The sequence below is a fragment of the Lingula anatina genome, chromosome 7 (assembly GCF_051362555.1).
Source record: "Lingula anatina isolate TDL-2025a chromosome 7, LinAna3.0, whole genome shotgun sequence".
Classification (NCBI taxonomy): Eukaryota; Metazoa; Brachiopoda; class Lingulata; order Lingulida; family Lingulidae; genus Lingula; species Lingula anatina.
In genome coordinates this window covers 5,350,731-5,372,809 of record NC_141773.1, presented here as the reverse complement: position 1 = coordinate 5,372,809, position 22,079 = coordinate 5,350,731, and the positions used below count along the sequence as shown (strand labels likewise).

The window sequence follows — 22,079 nt, the reverse complement described above, 5'->3', positions numbered from 1 at the left end:
TTTTACAGCTTGTCAAGCACAAGACTGGTGGCTGCACCCCTTATTTTGTGTATGTGGGGGTCTATACGAATGCGCTTGCTCCAGCTGGTGGTACAATATTCGGAGGCGGTATCGCCTCTCTGATCCTCTAGTTTTTCAACGCTTCAGCTTTCTGCATGCTGCTGATGAAATAAGGTAAGTTTCTTTTGAATTTTTTTTATGAAAAAAAGAACAACATTTTACAAATGGCTGGGAGCAATAGTTCATCCATTAATGTTTATAGAATATTCATTGCTTTACCTTATCAGCAGCTTTAACTTATGTAATTTAATGATAAAATATTCATATTGGTTGAGGTTAAGGGAGGGCGGGATGGGTCTAAGGGATCTGCCTTTTTGGTTGGTCTGGATTCGCTATTAAAATTCATCAAAATAGGGACTTTTATACAGTGTTAGATGAGTATTTCAAAGATAAAAAACAAAAACAGCAAAGAAAAAAACATTTACGCCTGAGGAGCTATGTTCTTCCCAGAATACTATTTCACTTACAGTCATAATGGTGGGGTAGGGGTTGGTAGCAATTTTGGGGAATGTTTAGAAACAGCTTAAAAAAGTAAAATCTAGCAGAAATTAATTTTTTTTCATGGACAGGCGGAAAAAACTTATATTTTGAGTTATTTAAAAACCAAAATGAGTATATTTTTTTGTTCAATATAAACATAGTATACAGTTGATGAATCATTTAAAAGATCACACTCCAACTTTTCTTTATGTGAAATCCGTAGACTTTTCAATCATGTATTCTGCTTTGAAGGCTCAAGTCAGCCTTTCTTGTTAAGTTTCCTCTTCTCTTTTCTTTTCTTCTTTTATTAATTCACACTGAATATGGATGCTCCTTTTTGATCAGAGTTGCTTGAAAGCAGAAACATACAAGCCTTTATCCTTTTAGCAGACCAAAGCTTTCTTTTTGCCCACACATTTTACCAGGAGCATCCTCCATTGAAAGCCTATGCATTGATAAAACCCAGGGAATCCATATCTCTGCTCATCAAAACATTTCCTTTTGCACAATACTTAACTCTCCCTGCAAGCCTTTAGATCTTTCTGAAAAACTTAACACTTAAAACCCAATTCTTGAAGCTCTTAACACTCACATTGTGCAGTTAGAGAGGGGAAGTTAAGTCTTTGTTCAAATTTACACTTGTGCTTTCTACAGAGTTATTTGTGTAACAAATGGATTGTTTTAGGTATTAATATTACAAAGGTCCGCTTAGTATAAATTTTGACTCATTTTAATGGAAATTATTTTGGATCAATGAAGTGTCTGTATAATCAACTGGAATGGGTGGTGCAGAGTTGAAGAATAGTTCAAAATTTTCAACAATGTCAATAATAAAAAATAAACTTAATTGACAAATAGGTAAGTAAAAAGTAATGACAAATAGGTAAGTAAAAAGTAATGATGATAAGTAAATAAAAAACGATATTTTACAATCTAAAATACCCCCTGAAGAAGATGCTATTTTTAGGTTTTTATGTTCCTAATCTATTAAAAATAATACATTAAAATCAAACATAAAATACGTATTTCTCAAATGAAAAATGACAAATTTTCATATTAAAGATTTAACAAAAATACTTTATGACTGTTTTTGAGTTGGATATATCTCTATTTATTGAAGGTAGGCGTTAAAATTCATGCGGTGCTGGGCTTGGTAACGTAATTAAATTTTCAACTAATCTGATATTCATCCCTGTGTACATTAATTCCAATATGAGATGGCAAGGAACATCTGATATTGGCTGTCCTTTCTTATCACCATTATAACGTTTTGCCACATTAACACTTTATTGGACCTGGGGGCTGCGTTTCCCAAAAGAATTTCAGCTTAAAAATTTGGTCTTCTTTAGTTCAAGACTGGGTGTATTCATAGTGATCTACCTAAATAAAGTTAGCACTGACCTGAAAAATTAGTCATGGTTTTGTTGTTGTAAAAAGATTTAAAAACAAGTGCAGCATGTCATTCTACTGGGACTACTATTGATTTATCTTCGGTCAAAATAGACTGAAATTGTGGCATAAAATTTAGACCAATTTTCAGCCTAAAGCCCTTATGTGAAAGGAATCTCTAAGGCTTCGTTCACATGCAATGTCTATTTTCTAAATTCTATTTTCTATTCGCAGCATCTTATGATCACGGTCTGTGCCCTGAATATCCCGCCGCGTAATTACTGGCAGCACAAGCCAGTTACTTATGGTAACTTATAGTAACTGGCTCACGCTGCCAGTAATTACGCCGCCGGATATATAGGGCACAGACCGTGATCATAAGACATACCGCGAATAGAAAATAGAATTTAGTAAATAGATATTGCATGTGAATGAAGCCTAAGTCTATTTGCATTCACTTTTTGTTGGTGATATATAAGAGAGGTGAATGAAAAGGCATAAAATTGTGTGCACATGCTGGTATAGTTACACTAACATTTGCATTTATATTTGTGTTCTCTTTCGCAGACATAAAAAATTGTCCCTAGCCATTTCAGACTTCAGGTTTTCAAAAATACCTCTTTAAGCTTTAGTCAAGGGTTGGGCTGAAATAGCTGGATGAAAAAAAAAAAAGAAAAAAAAGTTATTATGTTCAAGCAGAAACTAAGTGATTTTATTATTGTCCATTTATTTTGAGATTTGCAGATATTCTACCTTACAAGGCAATAGTTGATAGTGTGCCCAAGTTATTTTTGTTTAACATTAACATGCTGCATAATTCCATATGAGTAAGTTAGTAACCAATCCATCAATTTCATCTTACAGATGTGCCATTTAGTTCGCAAGGAGGATAATTCAGTCTCGGTGAGATATAAAAATGACGAGGTCTCGCCCAGACTGCTTAAGGAAAGATTAATGGATAACCTTGTCATTTTATCATTATGCTGTCAGATTAAGTGAAAATGTCTCTAGGCATAGGAATATTCAAGTAATAACTGTAACAATATACCAATAGGAGTTAGACATTTAAATGAAATTTTAATGAGATTTCAAGCGTTATCTTTTTAGAAGGTATGCCAATAAAAAGGCCTCTTGTTCAGAGTTAATTGCATAATTCTTACCAGGAGAAAGAGCTCTCTGATGGATGTGATACAAATGTATATCTTTTTGTGCTGTAAATCTGGATGAAAATAAGAGTTGCCATATTTTTAATCTCATGTGAATGAAACAATTGTGAATTGCCAGCTTTCAAAAAGGTTTTTTTATGACATGTCAGAGGAAATGTCATTGCTCACAAAACGTAACATAATATACAACTGTTGTCAAAAATGATTAAGTGTAATATGTAGGGCAGAGGTACATAAAAATTGCTTGGTTTTATCACATTTCACCAGAATTATTCCCTTGGGAGGGAGAACAGGGTAAAGGGGGGTGGTATGTGTACCTCCGATAGCTAAGGCAGGACATATACCTGTAGTGGCCCCTCCCCCAAATCCACAACCGCGACAGTCATGTAATCTGATTAAAGTCAACAAGTGAACATCTGTGTGAGGGGGTACTTAACCTCCTTGCTTTGATTTGTTATAGATTATGGGTAAGATGATACAGACTTTGCTGTAACTCTATCCTGATACTTGACTTGAAGCAGCGGAAACAAAGGCTGGACTGTGATACTGTAGAACACGGAGGTTAGATAGGAACAGGTGAGAGAAGAAAGAAGTGTGTGTTTTAAAGCTCGGTGTATTTGATCCTAAAGTCACTGGTATTTTGTCATGGTGACTGAAGACCTAGATCAACACATGTTTTGACAGTAGGGTTTGTATTTAAACAGGTATGTCATTTTTCTGTCTGTGAGTCTGATGAGTGGATTCCATGTAAGTCTCAAAATTATTTACCTATTGGGGTTTGACTTTTAAAAGGCTAAATGTTTCAGTATGTGTACCAAGTCAAAAAAAAAGTTTTAAAATGTTGATCGAGTTCTTCAGAAAAAAATCATTCAGAAAATTTTGTCATGTGTTTGCAATCACCCTCCATCTTTTTCAAAAGGGTATCTTTCCACCCTGTTGATTTTGGTGTCTGAGAGGTCACATCTGCCCTAGTCCCCTCCCCCCCCCCCCATCCCTCTCTCCTCAGTCCGTACTTGATCGAACCTAGAACAGTGCTGAGTGCTTGATGAAGAGCTTCATTTGTAACAATTTTCAGTCACACATTTGTTGTCACGTCTCCATTGTACCTCAAATGATAGTCTTCCTATCACAAACAACCCGAGTTTTGTCCCTTAGAGTGAATCTCCATCAATAACCTTTTTTGTCTAACACACCTGTACTATTTAATGAGTCTGGAAATATTTATTCTCCTCTTGTCATATGTGTTGGACTACAAAAGCACCCCCAAGCCTGTTGAATTACAGGCTTTTAGTGGTGTTTCAAGTAGAACAGTAAAACTATTGATCTTTTTATGGAGGGGCTATAAAAATATGGCCCACAATAGAAAATGCTAATGTACTATTTTGTTTCTCTTTGTTCAAACATTCCTTGTCCAGGTCTACTCCTGTATTTTGTCAGTTTGACGATTTGTGAGATATTTATACTGTATGTGATATTTATTCATTTCTGCACTCTCACTGCTTATTTGGACAGATTATAACTGCAAATTCTTTTGGGGGGAAAAAGTGATGAAACCTGAAGCAGTACAGTACATCAGGTGTTAAATCAGATTATCTCATGTATTGATTTGTGTGGCTGTGTTTTATGGCAGTCCCACTTAACAAAAGAAGGGAGAGACAAGCAGCTGATATTTTGGTGCTTTACAAGGCGCTTTTTCATATATATTTTTAAATATTTAAATGAGTTTGGGAAAAGGGAAATAAGATATAAAACAATAATGACAAGCATTAATGTTTTATCCGGGCATAAGACGTAGCAGACATATCTTATTTAATAATAATTTACATTTTCTGCGCCTCTCCCCCAAGATCATACTTACCAGCCAGGGGGACTAATCTATAACTTCTACGTGCAATTACTGGTCGCAATTACTGGTCGAGAAAGAACAAAGTGGATCTGCACTTAAAAGGCATCCTCTTGGACAGCGGTGTTTAATTGATTGTGAAGTACAGTATCTAAGGAACCAGAGCTCTGTGTGGTGTACATTGATGAGGAATGCTTCTTTGAAGTAATGATTTAGATGTTGATTGTTTCCAAAAGCAGCAGTTTTTCTCTTGAGCTACACCAAGTAGGGAGGTGTGAATCTCCGTTTTTAAAGGACAAGTATCATTGAAGTCCAGCGATAAGAGAGCTACTTATTGAAATGATTTGATGTTTGCTGATGGTGATTTCATGAAACGTCTTCAGCTGTGTTTGTCGCAGAAGATGGAGAAGGTGTAAAAGTGAAACCACACCCATTTGTGTGTGTTGTCAAGAACTTGGAAACAGGCTGGGAGTTTATGGCGAGTGGAGCGTCATCTTGAAAAGTTATCTACTTTTTATGGCAGCCAAGTTTTAGGAGAAACAAATAAAATAAGGACTTGATAATCTTGCATTTGAGGCACAAGTGTGTAGATGGACAGATGCTAGTTTGAGGACATTTTATGATTGTTATAAAATTTTGTTGTACTTCAGCTGTTTAAATTTTATATAACAACATTTGTATCAGACAGCTTAAATTTAAGAAAGATTTTTGTTGGAGCAGTGAGATAAGACATTTTAATTATCAATGAAATAGAGCTTGTTTTTAGCATAAAATTGATTTAGGAAAATTATGGTAGAAATGCTGTTTGATTTATGCACAATCTTTTCATGAAGAAAGTGACTTCAGTGTAATTGTCTTGTATAATCATACATTTTTGCTTAACAACAATACCAGTAGAATGAAACAAATTATAAAGTGTAATTATTGCCTTGATAAACAGACGAAGAGAAGTAGTTGATAGTTCATATGACGGGTGCTTTGCATCCATTTTAAGAAAAATCTTTAGCTAGGATTGAAGATTAGTAGCAAATATTAGAGATATGAAGGTGTAGGGGGTATCTATCACAGGTGAAGAAGGTGACAGTCTTATCAGTTGAATTTGATATTTAACCATCCCAGCTGAGGAAAGTGGCTACAGCATTATTGCCTAAGACTTCAAATCACATCTCTTCTTTTTATTTTATTTTTTCAAGATGCTGTGTTGCTCATAAATATGGAGCAAACTCACTTTTTGGAAGTTTCAAATCCTCGTTTTCAATGTTACCAACAAAAAACTGTTTTGGGTAAAGTAAGTCAGTATTTTTTATCCAGTGATTTGTTACCATACTGAAAATATTGGCAACTATTAAAACAAAATTCACCTGGGGGATTCTTAGTAAGTCAGACTTAGCGCATTTTGTACAGTCTACAGCCGAGTCCATGTCGTAGTTTTATCAGTAAATTAAAAAACCCAAAAGTTTTATTCTTGCTGATTCTTTACTGGGAATTTTGGCCTGTGCTGTTAATTGATAACTGAGATTGATTGTGCTGTGTTAGCCTCCTCTCTGGGGATTTTGTCAGACGGCTCATGTCCTGAGGGAAAATTAACATTGATTGATGTGAATTAATATTTAATTAAGTCCGTGTTGGACAAGGAAAGGTTAATTATTCTTTTAGGAGGTTGGAATGGCCGTTTTTCTTAAGGGAAATATCACAGGAGTTAGGATTGGAAAGTCGGCATTACCAGTTGGACATTAGTGTTAATTGCTGTTAATTGGATTTTCTTTTGTGTTAATTAGGGTTTGTGTAAGCAAAGTAATTATCTACAAGTGAGAACCGGTGTTATTTTCAATGAAGGGTAGCTTGAAAAGGTTTGTGTTGGTATTCCAAAATCACCCTGAATATCAGAGTGCTGATGGTAATTTATACATCCACTGTGAATTTGCTCTTCGATTCATTGACACAGTATAGAGAATTATAAGTAGATCCAGAAACTCGGGGTGTAAATATATGCAGCCTTGATAAAGCACTGATGGTAATTTACATCCATTGTGAATTTTTTTTTCATATTCATTGACACAGTATAGAAAATTATAAGTAGATCCAGGAAATAGGGTGTTAAAAATTGAAGGGTGTTATTTGCACAAATACAGCCTTGACAAGTAAACTAATTATTTGCGTTATATTTGGTTAGTGGTATTTCCATATTAATGACCAAATTGATTTTACGTTTATTAAAAAAAATGCCAGCAAAAATAAACGAATGATAAGTTTAATGAAGGGGAAAATGAAAAAAAAGTAAGTTGTTTAAAAGATATTTTAGGGTAAAAGGAAAAATTAACCAATCTAGGCAAGAGACACGCAAAGAGTCATCATAATTGATTTTTTGTTTATGTGTTATTCATCATTTTACCATTTGGCATGCATATTTTATCCATGGTTCAACAAAAATCAATTAAGTTCCAGGAAATAAAGCATTCTAAAACCATTGCAGATTATCTCTAAAATCAGATAACTATGAAGCTAGAAGCAGAATGAAAAAACTTACAAAAAAGGCATATCACTAACATTCCTAGAATCAGGGAAAAAAGGCTCACCTTGAAGTGACACCTCTTTGATAGTTTTGACGTCATTTGTAAGTGCTTGGAGTAAGTGTTGAGTGGGGAGCTGATATCCAGTGTCAAATACACATGACGAGGGCAATTTGCAAGTCAGATGAATCTGCCAGAGGTCTGAGAAGGCGAGTGGGTACATAAATGCCTTGTAGATTAAGCACTTGCACTTGAACACTCAAGAGGCTTGAACTGTTACACTCATATCAGAACGGAAGATTTGCACTTTTGCACTGGAGGGACGTCATCAATTTTGACCATTTCGACATATTCAGAACCAGTACTTGGACGAAAACTGAAAAGGGCTTCCCTCGGAACGGGGACCACCAGCATAACCAACGTACGAAGCACCTTCAGAGAACACATGCAAAGCTGTGCACATAGGATTTTTTTTACACTGCCTAGACATTTGGGAATAGTATGCAGTGGATTAAAATTTTTATTTAGAAATATTACCTGATTAATTATTATTGAACTTTATTTAAATATTTCAAACTGCCATTTACCAGGGCAAATTGAGATATGTCACACAGGAAAATCACAAAGACTTGAAAAACAATTTAGGGCCAAGCTTTTTGGTCACTGAATGATAGACTTATAGAATCTGCTCCCATACTGTTAAACTGAATCACTCCAGTGATGGATATGGACCATTTCTGGGCAGAAATAGCTCACTCTGAGGGTTGTATCCCATATCAGACAAAGACGTGGCTACAGGTAGGAAATGCCATTGATGTTATAGATGTATTAGTTGAATGTATACCACACTTTCAAATGTTTAATTAAAATTATCAGCAGGTAGGCAAGGGAAACTCAAACAGAACCAACAAGGAGAGTTTTGCTGCATACTCATTTTCTTCCTTTTGGTTTTACATTGGTTTTAGTAGACCGTGTCTGCTAATGATGCTATTTCTTTTATTTTTTACTTTTTTTTGCATGTGTGTAAGAAAAAATTGAGATATCTTGAAAAAGTACAAAATTCATGATTTTTCCCCATTGAAAAGACTGAGTCATTACCATGGCTATAATGAACTATTTTAAAACTAACAACAAATATGTCTAGGAGTATGAAGATTGGATTAGCATATTTATAGACTGTGAAGGACAAACTATTTCTGTCCCAGTGTTCTCTTTCTCCGTGTTAGATATGGCCATTCTCATTTATTTCTTTCAGTAAAAATCTTACTTCTTCTTGGGAAATCTCCCCTTCAGCAACTGAATATCATTTTCCAACATATTTCAGGAAGCATCCAATCCTTTTTTATTGAATTAATATGAAATTCTATCTAAATTTCCAATATTTCAGTATTTTTACTCGCTTTTGAAGTGCTCCTATACTTACTGCAGCTATCCCGTTGCTTTATCATTCAGATCATTAGACTCCCACATCCATACTATTTTTGACTCCACACAAGCAACATTTATGAGGTTCATGTAATTCTAGTTTACTGATTGCTGTTTCTGTGAATATGTTTTATTGATCTAAAAATGCACTCCTTTGAAATGAATTCTTAAATTTTAATTTAAAATCATGAAAAATAAAGGATACGAAATAGAATCGTGCTAATGAGTGTCTTCATGTCTATAACGAGTGGAACAATGAAGTTTCTAAGCATATTGAGCTAGGATCTCCTCATCTTACCTAAAAAGACAATGATAATCTTTCTCCGTTGCAAACAACAGCTGTTATATCAATGCATGTTTTACTGTTACGTCAATGCATGCTTCCGATCATACACATACATTGTTTAGTGGTATTTTTTAAAAGGAAATTACTAATATCAACTGTAAGTCTACACTAAGTCTTGTATTCATAACCTGTTTGTCGATCATGAAGTGATATTTTTCTTTGAAACAGCAGCTGAATGCTAACCGTAACCTTTAGTCATAAAAAGTATTTTTCAAGGCAACCAAATTCTGATCATAAACGGCAATTTTGAGACTATCAAGCAAATGCTAACCATAACCTGTTGTCATAAAGGGGCATTTTTTCAAGGAAATGTCAACCAAATCCTCCTTGCTAACAAAGTACAGCCCTTTGTTTTGGTAATTTGTGAAAAGCTCACTGTGTTTTTACTTCATTTTCCAGTACTACCTGAGCACCGATGAGCGCCAGGAATACCTCGCGATGCATGAGCCACTTAATTTGCCACAGCTGCGCAAAGAGCAGCGCCGTGTGGCAGCGCTCATGCAGTCGCAACAAACAGTCCGTCACAGCCACAGGGTATGCTTTAAGTAGTTGTGACCTGTTTATAATGCAGTGTCATTGTTTCAATGTTTTTTGAATGGTATCTTCAAGTAATTTTATGATAAACTGTGAAAATAGTTATTCTCTCATTTATAAATGGTTGTATAATCAAACATCATAAAATGTTTGTTTCAAGATAAATTTTATTAAGAATGATAAATTCTTTTCTCTGCCCATGGGCTTAATAATGATACTGGTATTTGACTATCAATTTGGGGCTGGGAAAGCTTAGCTGTTACTTTTTAATACAAAATAAAGCATATTATGAAGTGATTATTATTAAATTACTTAATCCAAAAATAATTTTTTCCCTTTGTGCAGGTAAAGCGGCACCCCCTCAATGTGGACTACCTATACTGGTGCTCTCATATAGATCCTGATGGTCATCACCGAAACCCTGCTCTAGACCATCTAAAGAATGGCCTCCGTACTGTGCGGGGTGAGCACCCGTGTGATTTCTTTCCAAATGATTCTCATGAGTGCAAAAACCATGCCAAATACAGCCAAGATGGGGTCTTTGATACCAAAAAGAAGAAAACCAAAGAAAGCAAGAAAATTGCACCTGATGAGTCCATGGTTCTTTCAGGGATAGATTTCAGTGACGATTACGACTATGACGCATGGAGGAGGCGAACTGCAAAGGGACACCATCTTGGTCAGTCCCTGGACACCACCCTAGATGACCCCAAGTCGAGGAAAAATGGCCAACCTCTTGGTCAGTCCTTGGACAGTGCACTGGACCAGCGTGTGGTCAAACTGCCCTCTATCTCTAAGACCAATAAAGTGACTACACAGGTTAATCCTAAGAGGGAAAATGGACAGCAAACCTCAGTGAGTAACAGTAATAAAATTGGACAATCTAGTCAAGTGGCTGCAGTCAGTGCAGAAAATTCTCTTTCAAACATTTCTATGACAGAACCCTCAAATACGACTTCGAGCAGGGCAAACTCTAAAAAGAAACCTGGAAAGGTGCAGTTCGGTGTTAAGTCTGAATACTTTTACACTGATGATGACAGTCAAAAGTTAGAGCCACATGTATCAAGGTTGGACTCGCAAACAAGTCTCATAACTCAAGTTCAGGCAGCGAATGAGAAGCCAGTCATAAGGAATGACACGCCTCCTCGCCTTCTGTATACACACATAAAGGAGAAACAAGGGAGGGACCGCCTGGCGTCCATGATGTCCCAGTCAAGGGGCAGTTCTGGCGGTGGTTGGTGCGAGTGTGGAGAAGAGTTTCGCAAGGGTCGAGGGGGACTTTGCAAGAACTGTGGGAAGAAGAGACGTAAGAGCAAGAAAAAAGATGAAGAAAAGCTGGACAACATGTCAGATTTACAATCGGGTCAGTTGCTGTATAATCGTTATGGCATAGAGGACACTCCCCCTGTTGTCTCACCTGATATAGAAAAGTTCTTACTGAAAAGCATCCTTAAAGATAAAAACTCCGAACGTCAAAAGAAGGATAAAAGAGAAAGCAAAAATGATGATAGTAATACAGTTACGTTTGAGAACAATATAGAAGAGGAAGTGGAGGAGGAACAGGAAATTGCCAATGGTGAAAGTTTTGTTGAATCCAATAATAAACCCATAGGAGAGACCTTGGCTCATGAAGGTGAAGACCTTTCACAGCAGTCCAGTGAAGATCTGCTGCCACTGACTGACATACACAGGGATGCCTATCTTGCCGCACTTAACGAGGCACGTTTTCGTGTCCTCCCTGAGGAACCATGGATGCTGGGAACTAATGTGTCTCGTGCATTTGTATTTTCATACTATGAACACATTCCTGAAAACTGTGAGTGTGAAAAATGCTTCAATGCCAGGCTTGCCAAAACAGGTGGTGCCAGGAATAATCAAAAGAAGGTGGCGCCTGTGTCTAAGAAGAGAGCAATTAAATCCAAGACCAGTGAAATGACTTCCATATTTGGTGATGTAAAGATATCAGAACATTATCCTGGGGGCTCTAAGGGATGGAGACAGTACAATATCCCCGTGAAGCGAAGCAGGAAGAAACTGGAAACTGTGATTTCCTCAGTGCAAAACCTTGATGCTTAAATAATTAAACTTTAAAGATCAAAATTGGTTTTATAATAACAATTTTAGTTATTATATGACAAATATTCAAATTTTATTGATGTGATTAAACATTGATTAAGCAACTGTTCATAAGTGATGTATATTTTGACTGAACGAAAAGTGAGTTTTGATGAATACATTTCTATATTCTTTGCATTTGAAAAAAAAATCCACAGATTTCAGGATCATGAGTAAATTAATGTTTAATTTTTAAAGAATTTTAAAAATTATTTTTGTAATAACAATTATGAAAATTTTCAATAGAATAAAAGATTAAGAACTTATTGATGCCTTATTTAGTTTTTTTCTTTTTAAAGTAAAAGTCATAAAACTCCTTTTTGACTCCTGATTGAAATGTTTACACCAAATATATTTTGATACAGGAGGGAAGTATTTAGAGGGCTGGAGAGAGGGGAGGTCACCAACAACAGCTCCCAACCAAAGACTAACAGCTAGTGATGTACTTCAGACAGATGACATCTGTCAGTATAAAAAATAACAGTTTGTGACAAAAGAACATTTATGATTTAATATCAGTACCAAAATGATGAACTTATTTAAACAATGCTATTATTTTTAAGAGGCAGTATTAAGTTACTCTTTGAAATATTCAAACAAACAAGAAACGTCAACTTAAAAAAAGCCTGCCATCTTGTAGGAATTAATTTTTATACAATAACACGGGTGACCTTGTGCCGTCTTCACTAACACATCAAGGAGTTACAGTTTTGAGCAAGGCTGACGTCAGATTGTGATTTTGCAGCACTGGCGCATAATTTATCTTTCTAAATTCTTAGCACAACTCCACAGGAGAAAAAACAGATTAGCTTACAGATCTTATAAGATTCTCTTAGTATACATTTCTTTTTTCATGTTACTGTATCATATTATCTTTTGCAAATAAATAGGGATCTAGCATTTAAACAAAGATTGGCAAACTAAAATATATTTTTTGCCTCCTTTTTTTTATTTGCAAACTTTTATTTTAGGGGTGGATAAGCGATGAAACTCACCCCAGTTTTTTTTTAACTTACTCCTTTACAAAGTGGTTTCTTTCAATTGAAAATTACAATGGACAATTTATGTCCTGATATCTAAGAATTCAATAAAAGACCAAGATTTTACTGCAATTTTTATTGCAATGAATATAGCATAGATGCAGTACACATAAAACGAACTATACATACAGTGTATAGCGATGCAAGAATGGGGATTCTGTTCCCCCCAACATTACTCATGAAATGCTGAAATCTAAGCACAATGCCAAGGTGGGGGAGGGGGGGGGGGTCTCACCCCGCAGCACTACCCATGCAATGCTGAAATCAAAGCACATTAGTTTGTGACTTCTTTTTTTTAAATGGACCATATTATAGGCCATCTTAACAAAACATTCACTGGCAATCATAACAACTACTCTATATATCAATAGCATTCTTACAAAGCCTACATTTTTACATGTATTAGCTACATAAATGGGTCATTCTTCACACCAATGGCATTCGCATCAATGACCTTTGGCCTATATATTTGACTGACAAACATTTTCTGGCTTTTTCATTTTCAATTAATTGCCCCCATAATGTATGTAATGTGAATTGCACCCAACATTTGTGAGTTAAAAACAAGACAAAGAAATTAAGAAAGTTAACATCAACATCTCACCGGGTGCTATAAAAAAAAAAAAAAAAAAAAAAAAAAATTAATGAAGCTTTGTTTGTTCAAAATGGACAGTTTAGGTAAACTGTTATTTAAAATTGACAGCATTAAAAAAGGAACAAAAATATTTAAGACTTATAAAGTCTTGGGAACCAAAGCATACAAAGGATACTATTTGTCAAATGGATTAAACAGTAACATATCCAAAATGAAAACTGACTTGTCATTGGTCAGACTGACCATTTCTAGCAACCAAGTGTAAGCTTATTTGTCATTGGTCATACAATACATCTCATCCAATAGATATGGCATGATTCTATATATATTTATATATGTATACTTATAACTATGTACAGTGGTGTCGTACACCAAGTTTACAAATTGTAGATATATATTTACAGAATACATAATAAATATTACAACTAAAATGATAACTGTGTTGGCATATGGAGTAGTGCAGGAGCAAGTGAACAGAGAGCAGTGAATGAAAATAATTTTCACAAATTAGCAGTAAAAATCTCAGGTCTCAGTCCAGACCCTCTGCAGAGTAAAATTGCAAAATTTATGGCCTGGGATTTTAAAAAAAAAAAAAAAAAAAAAAAAAACCAGACCCTATGGTTCATGATCATTTTGAAAATTTTTCGACCAATCCTCTACAAAACTTTAACTTTCCTCTCCTCTCTTTTGTTCTGCTCTATTTTCAGCCATCACTTGCTGTCACATACCAAATTTGTCACTCTTACACTAAGAAGTATATAGAATACAGTGACTTTGAAATCACCAGTCAAAAGAAATGATACATGTAGCATTGGTAACACATGTAAAGGATACTCTAAAATACAGAATGGAGAACAACAACTCATACATTCTTAGTTTTGAACCTGCCCATTTCTTTAAAATACAACATAAGTATATTGAAAGGGTATTTCAGCATAAATATAACATTCCCCTTAATATATTCCACTCACTACATAACAATCCATTCAAACAAATTGATTTTCAAATCTAGCCTTATTGTTGACTAATGGCGGAAGCAATGATATTTCTCTCAACTGTGTTCCAACAGAAAAAAATCCAGTAACCACAAATCTGCATTTTCAGCCTTAAAGAACAAATACATAAATATACAAACAGAACTTCATCTAAGAAAAAATTCATACAATCAATATAAGAAAATCTGAAGTTTGAAATAAAGTTCATAGTTGGCAATGTGTATAATAGATACTTCATAGGGGTTACTGTAGCCTTTATTGGCAGACACTAGTTCACTCAACAAAATTAATTTTTTTCAAACAATTGTTCACACAGGATTGGCATAAAAGTACTGAAGCTTTGTGTGGCTCACTTTTGGTAGCACCAATTTTCTCAGTTTATTTGTTGCAACTGTTATCATGGTTTCACTACATAAGCTGGGAAAATAATCAGGAGTAAACAGCCCAACCACACTGCCATTTTAAACATGATGCTGCACATTTTTTTTAACTTCAGTTTTTCTCCTTTTATAACCAATTCCCATGCAGTTAACTAGCCTTCAAAGTCAAATAAAAATTCAAATAAATAACTTGACCAATAAAGAAGGCCTCAGCAAGGTATTTCATTAGGAAGGCACTCAGAACAAGACAATCTGCAGACTACCAGATACACGGATCAAATATGGCTGACCAACATTACAGCAGAGCCAACTAATCCACTGATGGTCCCCCCGCCTCCACAGACGCCGTCCTTGCAGGGGCCTAGCAATTAAACCTCTGAGCCCTGATTTGATCTGTTTAATGGCACATCCGCAGGCGGGGAGACCATCATTGGTTAAGACGACTTTTTTTTTTGTCGGGTCAGCCATATTTAGTCCGCAGACCAGTAGGTCTTTGGATCATCTGTTCTGAACGCACCCTATGACCCTATTCAGAATAGGGGACTAACTAGTCCTAGGGTCAAAAATGGCGACCCACTTGAATACTTCCCCACGGGATATCTATTTAGTGCCTATTAGGGAATTAGATGGAGAGCTTTGTAGTGGGTCGCCATATTTGACCCTCGACCTAGTTAGACCCCTATTTTGAATACACTCTATGTTACTGGTCTTAACTCAGGGTTGCGACTCTAGTCAACAAAATTGTTAAAAACATGCCATACCAGATTTAATGTCAAATTAGCAACAACATGTTGACTACATAACATACACTTAGATAAAGAACAATAGAGTATTGGCAATGCATAAACCTATATTTAAATGGTTATTATACAACCATTTTGATTATATGTAAAACATAACAATGTAGAATTATGACAAAGCAGTAATACTGCATGAAAATATGACATCACCAATGAAGCATGACATCATGGATGAAAATATGACATCAGCATATCCATCAGTGTTGTAAAACTACTCGATACATGTTACATACAAAAGGCCATTCTTGCCATATATGCAAGCTCCTCCTTTAAGATATAACAGTACAACATATAAAAGCCTTCACAACATTTGGACTAACTTATAGCAGACTTTATCATCTCACCTTTTTGAGCCCAGTTTAACAGGTAAGCAGTGAGATTTCAAACAGTTCTAGGGTTAGACCCCCTTTGTGATCAGATGGCAATATTAAAAACGTGAACACACCGACTGCCTTCACAAGAAAACTTTTGAGCTCTAGCAGCCTTACACAGAAGCAAGCCATCTTTTAATAAGACCAATGTGTACTGCCACTTTCTTAGGCGTATTAAAGCGTGGTATATCTTCAAGAAGGGAAGAATTCCTGGCTAGTCTCACACTAATCACTAGTAAGGACCTGTGTTTCACATACATTCAAACCAAAAGGGTATTTTAAAACCGATTCTTAGCAATTTTGCACTAAATGCAATTATAAGGTGATTACACATTACATGAACTGATATCATGATGGCATTTGAGTAAACTTGATATGGGTAAGGCCAAGGATAAAATTCTTTGGGGGGGAAAATCATCTCTCCCAGTAAGCACCATTAGAAAATCCAGTTTAGCCCTGACCATAACAGAGTCTACCATGCACTGTATGCCTTAGAAGGCTAAACATGTCACAGACACCGGAGACATGCAGTTGCATGTTACAATATTGAAACATACACGATCAAGTTTTATGCACATCGTGCACTTTATCCCAGATGCTGTTTAACGTTGTACAAGAAGGTGAGGCAAGCCTTAATATAAATCAAAACAAATTGCTATTTTTTTAAAAACATTGTGTGTTTTGATTCAAGCCGAGTCATTCCTCTCAGGTAGGATTTTTGTTCAGCGCATTCGAATAGTAACGAGATCAAGCAGTTCAGAGCGTGTCCATGCCTATCTCCACGCTGTTAAATTCACTCAGCGACTTGCTTATTTTACAGCCTCCCTTTCTCTTAGAAGGGTTTTCAGACAAAGAGAGTCCATCACACATGATTCTGTCATCGTAGAGTGAGAATCGCCCAGATTTCATCTGGTAAGGCGTCTTAACGCGTGTTCTTATTTTTTCTGAGCCAAGAGGGTTGTCTTCCGCTCCAGCAATCTTCTCTTCACTGACTTTGGGATGCCTGTTGTTTGGTAACATATCTAAAGTCTTAGACTTGGTATCTTTCCCATGCTGCAGCTGATTTCTCCTAGCGTTCAGGTCAGTAAGGCTATAGCTGGTACTGTCCTTCGTTGTGTTGCGTTGCACAGGGCTTAGGTCCGTCACGCTCTGAGAATTGACGTGATTGCTCTTAGTCAGCAGTATGGCAGCCTGGCCATTACTGGCAGGCTGAAGCTGGGCAACACCCACCTCAGCAAATGCTAGACGGCTCTCTGCTCCCCCGGATCCATTCTGCTCCGCCATGACTGGCAGCATGCCTGGAATTAACGCAGTTTTGTTCTGCGGAGCTGGTCCGGAAGTGCGTACAGGGAGAGAGGTTGGCCGAACAATAGGGGAGCCATTCATCATTCGAACCTCTGTCGGGACACCTTGAGATCGCGAGGACTGCGCTGCAAGGTTACACTTTGCAGCACTTGACAGGCTGGTCGTACCGTCAGATGAACTCCTCTGATGGCCATGACCTTGACTCTGGGAAGATGTATTGTGACTATGGGAAGAATGACTGTCATCTACAAATTCATTCCGCTCTATATTCTGGTGGCTCTTGGATAAAAAGTTCCCATTGAAAATACTACTTCCTTTGCCTTTCCCCTTGGACTTTAATCCAAACATTGCAAATCGGGACTTCTTAGTGTTAGAGGGCTTCGTATGTTTTCCAGCACCTGTGCTAGTGCTTGCTACAGCCTGCCCAACATGAGCGTTTCCGTTCCCTGGCACGTTGGCCTGTTTGGGTCTTGTAGAGGGCAGTGGCGGGGTGTGAACCTCATTCTGTATGTTCAGTGGTATCGGAGGATTATTTCTCACATGACTCAGCACATCGTTCTGAACTAGGGAGGTGCTTTCAAAGTTCTCATTAACAGAATGAAAACCACCTGCTGGTGAGTCCACTTCGTGGTCTGTATTAGAGTGACCGCCACCCCCACCCCCTACGCTATTACCGCCATGTTGTACGCCTGCTCCATGCTGGCTCAATATATTGTTGTTGTTTGACGGCCTTTTGACAGCCTGCTCCGACTCCTTTACCAGAGTATTTCCCAAGATAGCCAACTCCTCATCACTGCATTTATGTGTGTTTCGCTCCACGATGGGATTGCGACCTTGGTGAGGCTGAAGGATCTTGTTAGATTTGGCAAAGTTCATGTTTAGATGGTCTTTACTATTGGACATAGGTTCTCTCCATCCTACACCAGGAGCGCTGTCTCCTTCGGAAGGTGATAACAAAGTCTCAACAGTTGAGGAAGACACGCTGTTCTCCCCTCTACTACTGCTCACCCCGCCACTAGGTGGCAGACGCATATAGGAGCCAAGAGGCACCACTGGATCACTCATACAGCTGTCGTGGACAACACTCCGTGAAGGGACTGTATGGACTAATGCCCCCATGTCGGAAACAGAGGAGTTTGGCACTCGGGTCATCATGGTTTGTGCTCCCTCTGGTACCAGAATGGTGGCATTACGCTGGACGTCTGTCTTTTCTCCTAAACTTACAAGTTGTGAAGTCACCGGGACAATAGGAGATAAGCCTGGAATAGTTTGAAGGACAGTTACGTATTTCTCTCATGCAAAGATCAAACAATTACAGTGTGCACATTAACCAAAGTATCAGTAATACAAAATCATGAAAGGCAACAAAATACTGTGAAGATTGCTATCTCAGTTCATCAAATAAATTACTAATACCAATAATATGATTTCAGTCTACTACATTTTAATTGCCACTCAATCTCACTGAATGATCAAATATCTAAATTTATTTCTTTACTTTCTCGCTTTATTGTACCTTTACACTGTTGAATCTGAACAAAAACTATAATGTAAACTACGATCACCCATGATGAATCTGCTAGCCACTGATTTGGCGAGAGAGAGAAAGAGAGAGAGAAAGAGAGAATCATCACCACAATTTCAAGTTCTACTTCTGTCCTTCCTACCTTTGGTTCTGAGATCCCAGAGTGCCATCATGTCCGCCACTCTTTCCTCAACGCAGAGAGACGTCAGACGTGCCTCTGCATCCTGGTCCCAGCAATCCTCGATTGTTTCCTTTAATGCACGGATTGCCTGGAAATTGCAGAATCAAGATGCTCACAAGGTCAAGCATATCACAGGGTATTTCAAGGGAACAAATAATCTATATAAATGGAGCGCATGAAACTCTTTATATTTAAATTGGTATGCTTTCTCTTGTCTCTTTTATTGGACAAAATATTTCAAGAAATTTTGGAGAGATGACTACAAAATAAGCTCCAACTACACATCAGCTCATTTTAAACAGCAATTAAGTTACTGATGTTTTTGCACTTTTATAAGTAGAAAAGGTCATAATTTGCCCACTACTTACAACTTGACTGTTCTGTATCACTTACAACAACTGGTCTCAGTTTTGCAGAAATGCTATTCTTAACAATTTTATTACTGTCATGTGATCAACCATGTGACCACTGAGACTCACCTGATTTGTATCTTTCCACACATCAGGGAATGCTGGTCGTTGTTTGTTGCGTGACACAAGCAGTTGCATCTCCTCAAACGACACATGCGTTCCTACTTCTGCTTGGAATGGCAGTTTATATTCTGGCACTGGGAGTCCTGGAATTATGAATTCAAAGAAACCATGACAACTCAAACACCACGGAAACATAATAACCACTGACAACACAAACTTCACTAAGAGTCCTAGAATTATGGCAGTAGCCACGGCAACAGAATTGCCCTGGCAACAAAGTAACCACTGACGATGCCTAAACTCCATGATTTACGGTCTCAAAAAGTCTTTGTCTCAACTGTACCTTATCCTATCTCACCTTGATAGAGATCACTACATCTAGATGCTATTTCCCACAGTATAAGAATAAATTGCCCGGACTATATCTCACCTTGATAGAGATCACTACATCTAGATGCTATTTCCCACAGTATCAGCCCCAAGGCATAAACATCAATCTGCTTCAGGGAGGCCTCGCAGTCGCGAAGATTCACCGCACCATCTAATACCTCAGGAGCCATGTAGCGCAGTGTTCCCACCTAAAAAAAAGAAGGATTAGATACTGCACATAGATATTATTGAAACAAAACCCCATTCACCACAGACTTAACGCAAGTTACTTACTGTGTTATTTCATTTGACCTAAATGGTCTTTCTAACGGGAGAATGGAAGAAATTTAAAAATAAAAAGAACCCTGACCCCCCACTCACTTCTAACATTAAAAAAAAAAAAAAAAATCCTGCAGATTTTTGTACTCTTCTACAAATGCCCACAGATCTCTCCGAATAAAAGTATTCAATGTGGTTCAATAGTTACTTTCCAACAATGACCACAAACACAGGCCTTTCCACGTCAACATTACAATGTTTGTCACGTAAAATCTTCAGGAAACAAAGCTCGAGGTTATTTTGTGGTCTCCAATGAAATAATGCAGCCAAGTCTCTCCACCCCCTCATATTAACCTGCTTTCTCACATATGGAAAATGGAGGTCAAGGAGAGCAACTTCATTCTTTCCATTCAGACTCAATAACACTAAAATTCTGGAAAGCAAGTTAACCTAATTTTTAAGTTACAAAAAAAAATTTTTTTTAAAAATCATCACAGCTGTTCAGGACTGAGACTGCCATTTAGAGAAAAAGTCTGAAAATATGGCGTGAGGTCCATGGGACCCTCTCCATCAATCTCTCAAAAACGTCGAAAATCTGCCAAAAGTCGTCAAAATCTTATTACTGGCCGATTGCACAGAAACTATTCACGTGCGTGCACACTTACGTCAGTGAGAGCAGCGTGCTCTACGTTCTCCTCATGTCCGTTCCTGTAGAACTTTGAGCCTTGTATTTTCATGGCAAAGCCGAGATCAGTGATGACACAGGATAAGTCTGGTTTCACCAGTATATTCCGTGTGTTGAAGTCCCTGTGAGCAATGGCGGGCTTTATTTTATCTGAAAAGCAAAGAAGGGGAAAACACCTTCAAAAGATTTGTATTACGAGTTAAACAAGTAAAATCTAAATATTGTCTGAAGAAACTGATGATTTTGACATGACAACAATGACATTAAGTTTAATTTCCTGATGAAATCTATGGAATATATGTACATGAGAGTCAAATATAAGATTCTATTTTCATTCTTTATTTGACTTAATCTGAATAACTTTATCCAAATGACCAGTTAAGTTTCTGACAATGGAAATCATCCAATTCAACCTAAAAGGGGGCTTTCTGTAGTGAGTTACATCATAAAAGACTAGAGAACATGCAAAAATTCACATGATTTGGTGTTAACTTTTTAGCAACAAGGGAGGAAAATCCATGCTAATGATGAATTTTGTTTAGAAAGCAATTTACAAAAGAAAAATTAGAAACATGGTGAATATGTACTGTTGTGCAAAAGTCTGTAATTTGACAAAACTTTTAGAGAAAACAACCTGGAAAATATCCATTGATAAGTCAGTTATTATTCACTGCTGCACTGCACTTGCAAATCCTTTGTTTTTTACCCATCTCCTCTCCAAATCCAGAGTATTTTTTGCTCGATTACCCCAAAACTGTAGGCTAGCACAGATGATAACCATAAAAAAACCAATTTATTCACATCAGATTCATATTTCCAAAAGCATTAACTTTTATTCCATGGAAATTTTCAATGGAAAATTTCAACCACAAAAAATAGGAATTTTATTCATCTGAAATTATAACCTTATCACTCTTTTTTATTATATAAATATTGTTTTTTATAAAACAACAAAAGGGCAGATAAATAATTGGCTACCTGTAATGGCCAAAAGCCCTACAGAAGCTTTCACAAATTTTTTTAATCATGAGTATCAGTCCTTATACTTAAAGATACAGTTGGTTTCTTTAATAAGGGTAAACTACCACTTTTCATGTCATCTTTCCTTTAAGACACCGCACTACAAACATTGGCCCTGGCTTTTGCTGGGTTGAGGAGGTCAATGCGTGTTTCACATGCAAAGGGCATCACAGTTCTAACATGGAGGTGGCAC

At 36.9% G+C, this 22,079-nt stretch overlaps 2 protein-coding genes across 6 annotated transcripts in view; one reads left to right on the top strand and one right to left on the bottom strand.

Annotated features, from left to right (window-relative positions):
• The first annotated feature begins 131 nt into the window (after positions 1 to 131).
• On the top strand, positions 132 to 12,143 carry LOC106170153 (uncharacterized). Of its 5 annotated transcripts, XM_087016889.1 has the most exons (4): positions 158 to 174; positions 3,556 to 3,671; positions 9,619 to 9,753; positions 10,099 to 12,142. In XM_087016889.1, the coding sequence occupies exons 3-4, from the start codon at positions 9,658 to 9,660 to the stop codon at positions 11,827 to 11,829; spliced, it is 1,827 nt and encodes a 608-aa protein (XP_086873015.1). In that variant the 5' UTR covers positions 158 to 174; positions 3,556 to 3,671; positions 9,619 to 9,657; the 3' UTR covers positions 11,830 to 12,142. The 5 variants fall into 5 exon arrangements, with proteins under 5 accessions (XP_013405356.2, XP_086873015.1, XP_013405359.2 ...); XM_013549902.3 differs by lacking the exon at positions 3,556 to 3,671 and having other exon boundaries at positions 132 to 174; XM_013549905.3 differs by lacking the exon at positions 158 to 174 and having other exon boundaries at positions 2,590 to 3,671.
• An 826-nt stretch (positions 12,144 to 12,969) lies between these two features.
• LOC106170149 (uncharacterized) overlaps positions 12,970 to 22,079 on the bottom strand; it is a 28,330-nt gene continuing 19,220 nt past the window's right edge. The window contains exons 5-9 of the mRNA XM_087016887.1: positions 20,847 to 21,016; positions 19,964 to 20,111; positions 19,540 to 19,676; positions 19,022 to 19,148; positions 12,970 to 18,613 (exon numbers count right to left, since the gene is read on the bottom strand). Of these exons, the coding sequence (XP_086873013.1) occupies positions 16,806 to 18,613; positions 19,022 to 19,148; positions 19,540 to 19,676; positions 19,964 to 20,111; positions 20,847 to 21,016 (2,390 nt within the window). The 3' untranslated portion in view covers positions 12,970 to 16,805. The remainder of the gene's footprint in view (positions 18,614 to 19,021; positions 19,149 to 19,539; positions 19,677 to 19,963; positions 20,112 to 20,846; positions 21,017 to 22,079) is intronic.